At 37.4% G+C, this 3,908-nt stretch overlaps 1 protein-coding gene and 1 pseudogene across 1 annotated transcript; one reads left to right on the top strand and one right to left on the bottom strand.

The window, feature by feature from the left end:
• The first annotated feature begins 2 nt into the window (after window positions 1-2).
• Window positions 3-852, top strand: LOC118749435 (annotated as a pseudogene).
• Window positions 853-2,257: 1,405 nt separating this feature from the next.
• On the bottom strand, window positions 2,258-3,603 carry LOC118749458 (putative nuclease HARBI1). Its single transcript, XM_036484258.1, has 5 exons — window positions 3,505-3,603; window positions 3,129-3,448; window positions 2,940-3,043; window positions 2,734-2,881; window positions 2,258-2,653 (listed from the first exon to the last, which is right to left on the bottom strand). Exons 1-5 carry the CDS (start codon window positions 3,543-3,545, stop codon window positions 2,271-2,273), a joined length of 996 nt encoding a protein of 331 aa, XP_036340151.1. The 5' UTR covers window positions 3,546-3,603; the 3' UTR covers window positions 2,258-2,270.
• Between the last annotated feature and the right edge of the window lie 305 nt (window positions 3,604-3,908).

Below are 3,908 nucleotides of genomic sequence, written 5' to 3' on the forward strand. Positions count from 1 at the left end.
CCGACAATCGTCAAATTGTCTCTGGCTCACGCGACAAGACCATCAAGTTGTGGAACACTTTGGCCGAGTGCAAGTTCACCATCCAAGAAGATGGACACACCGATTGGGTGTCATGCGTACGTTTCTCGCCCAAGCACTCCAACCCCATCATTGTCTCGTGCGGTTGGGATCGCACCGTTAAGGTCTGGAATTTGGCCAACTGCAAGTTGAAGAACAACCACCATGGACACAATGGTTACTTGAATACCGTGACTGTTTCACCTGACGGTCATTGTGCACTTCTGGTGGCAAGGACTCCAAGGCTTTGTTGTGGGATCTGAATGATGGCAAGAACTTGTACACCTTAGAGCACAACGATATCATCAATGCATTGTGCTTCTCGCCCAACCGCTACTGGTTGTGCGTTGCATACGGTCCATCAATCAAAATCTGGGATTTGGGATGCAAGAAGACCGTTGAGGAGCTTCGCCCCGAAGTTGTGTCGACCAGCTCAAAGGCCGATCCACCACAATGCTTGTCGTTAGCCTGGTCCACCGATGGTCAGACCTTGTTCGCTGGCTACTCTGACAAGACCATTCGCGTATGGCAAGTCTCTGTCTCTGCTCACTAAGTTGATGGCAGTCACGTACGCTTGAATGCAGGAGCATTTTTGTTTTTAATTACAAGTTTTTATACGTTTTTATGACAAAAAGTAAGTTGCCCACACTGCTGGGCATTCAATCCTATATGTATGTAAAAATGTATGCGAAAAGAAAAATGTGTACTGTATTTAAAATGTTAATTCATTGAGCGCTGATTTGTTTATTATATAAACGAATAAATAACAAGAATGTCAAAAAACCCAAAAAAAAAATAAGTTTTGTATTAATTGAACTGGGCCCGAATCGCGGCAGTCGTGAACGACACAAATTGTTCGAAATTTTTCGATTTGACATCACCGCACTCGTTATCGAGTGAGCTCATTCGAAATTCGTTATTACGCCACTCGTTAACGAGTGTTTTCTCATTCGAAGACAACGAAATTTTATTCGACTGGCGTTTTTCAAACGAGTAACAAGTAATTCATACAAATTTTTGATTTTAACAAGAAAAACTAGTTAAATAATAAGAGAAAAAATATGTAAGTTACTGTTTTTAAATATTAATGATAAATATTAATTATACAATGCTTTTAGGACGAATGTGAATAAAATTAATATGCGGCAAAAAAGTCTGATGGCTGAATATATGCTGGAGCACCAACACTTGGCCAAAAATGTTATACCGAATTCCGGACAGGGCAAAGCAACTGCAAATAGGTTATGGGAGGCTTTGGCAGTGAAACTTAATGGCGCAGGTCCCCCTGTCAAGGATGCAAAGACATGGCGAAAGGTACGTTCTTGCAAATATATTGTGGTAAAAGTCCGAGGGCGCCAGGTTGAAAATCAAAAACATTGAGAGTACTCCCTTTCTTAATACATTTTAGGTATTTGCTGACCAAAAGCACAATGTGAAAAAGAAACTTTCCTTTAATAAGGCGTCGAAGCAGAGAACTGGCGGTGGTCCTTACGAGGAAAAGCCTTTGACGGCGGCAGACGAACAAATTCTACAGGCTGCCGGGTTGGATGTTTCAGTAGAAGGGCTACATTCTGTCAGATGTTTTGGTAATGTATTGCCCCAAAATGAAAGCGCCCGAGGAAGCAATCGAGGAAACAGTAGAAGAATTTTTGGCCAGTGATGAGGAAGAAAGCGGAAGTAAGAAAGAAGACGAATACCCCACTACCTCGAGAAAAAGTGTAAAAGCACAAGGAAAGACTGAAAAGCTTGCACTCCTAAAATTACACCTTAATGCGTCTGAAGAATCTCAAAGCAACATAAGCAGTAAGTTGGACAGACTGATAGCGCTTACTTAAAGAAAGATCGGTAGCATTGAAGGAAGAAGCTCACAAGGCTAACATGGCCGTCAAGGAGTTGGAACTCAAAATCAAACGCCTTGAGTTCGCTGCTTTACAAAATTCATATTCAAAATAGTTCAATATATTTTTACATATCGTTACCTTAATTGATACTTTTAAAACGCAAATATTTTTTTTTTAATCTTTACGACTGTGAATTTGAATTATAATTTTAAGTGCATTTCAATCTAAGAATATGATTACTTTTTTGATTTTGAGAGTTGAACTGTAATTTCAATTAAAGAATGAATTAAAAAATGCTTATAAATTAATTTTATTTTCCTTTCTTTAGAAATAAATAAAGTATTGAATGAATTCTTGTGTATAGTGTTATAACTAAATAGTATTCGATAACGAGAGCATTATTTGATCTCTTATTTTTTGGCCGATTTTCGTTAAATGAGTTTCGTTTCCAATATCCACTTCTGTTTCAATATTTTCGCATACGTTATATCTGCAATATGACGGATCTTTAAATTGTATGCATACGTTATGCAACGCTGCACACACATTGCCGAACTTCGCTATTTTTTCTGGCCTATAACGACTTCTCTTGTCATTGCTGAGGATTTTCCAGCGACCTTTAAGAATTCCTATTGTTCTTTCAACAATACACCTAGCTTTTGCATGAACCTCATTGAATCGCGCTCGCTTTGAATCTTCTTCAGGATTTCTGTAAGGCGTTAAACACCATGGCTCTAAAGGATATCCCGAATCTCCTATTGAATTGGACATATGTATATGTATTTAATTGCATTAAAATATTACTAATATATTTTAATGCATTAAAATTAATTACCTAAAAGCCAAACGTTCTTCAAATTGTTAAGATTATATTGCTCTTCCAAAAATTGCCTTTGTGCTGAATGCTTCCACACAAAAGAGTCATGAGAGGCTCCACCATATTTTGAATCAATGGCCAATATCCTGTATTCATGGTCACAAATCTGCAAAGAAAATCTTATTAAAATTACTTAGTTTTTGAATATAGTGCAATCTACGTACTATCATAGAATTGATGCTGTGATATCCTTTACGGTTGAAAAACATGTGCTCGTTGTGAGTTGGTTTTTGTAGCCCAAAATGTGTTCCGTCAATGCATCCAATAACTGCAAAACAAATAAATTATAAGCATTACTTTTTTCTTAGAAAACCATTTTTTACGAGTGAGATTTTGTGTCCTTAACTACATACCTCCAGGAATTTTGTATTTTTGTACAAATGATTCCGCGCACTGAGAAAAGCGTTCAGGGGAAAATTTTATAAAATGGGGGCACAGCTTTGTTTCCAATTCATTGACCACATTCCACACTATTTCGCAAACTGAGCTTTGGCCTAATCTAATCAAGTAATCGTTGCCAACTGCATTTTGGAAACCTCCACTGGCCAAAAGCGATAAAGTTGCCGCTAATTGTAGCACTGGTGGGACCGATGTTGACAAATGTCCTTTAAATTGCAGACGTGAAAGCACATACTCGAACCCGCTTTTGTTTAGTCTGAACCGTTTTTTGAAACTAGAAATTTGTAACTGATATTAAAATTCATTAAATAAACCGAACACAATTCTTACGCTTCTGCCGACAAAGCCATAGGATTGCTTCTTTCACGCATCTGTCTCCTTGCGACTGCGCAGTTGCTTTCATCTTCTGACTCCGAAGAAGTTAAATAAAAAAATACTACAGGATCCATCCTTATTGATGCAAATATAATTTTTTAGTAAAGTTTTCTTTAAATATAACGCATCACAGCTAATGCCCGTATGATACTACGTTTTTTTCTTGTATTTCGAGTGTATTTTACGCTGTATTTTGAAAGAAAGAGAAGGTCACATACAATTTCAGTACTTGTGTAAGCGAGTAAGCTATATACCAAAAAAACAAACGAAAAACTAACGAAAAACAAACTAGGTTGTTAAAAACAGTCCGGCCAACTTGTATTTCGTTAGGTTTTTTTGACAGATGGCTATATTTCGTT

The sequence above is a fragment of the Rhagoletis pomonella genome, unplaced genomic scaffold (genome assembly GCF_013731165.1).
Source record: "Rhagoletis pomonella isolate Grant_MI unplaced genomic scaffold, Rhpom_1.0 Rhpom_scaffold_00016, whole genome shotgun sequence".
Classification (NCBI taxonomy): domain Eukaryota; kingdom Metazoa; phylum Arthropoda; class Insecta; order Diptera; family Tephritidae; genus Rhagoletis; species Rhagoletis pomonella.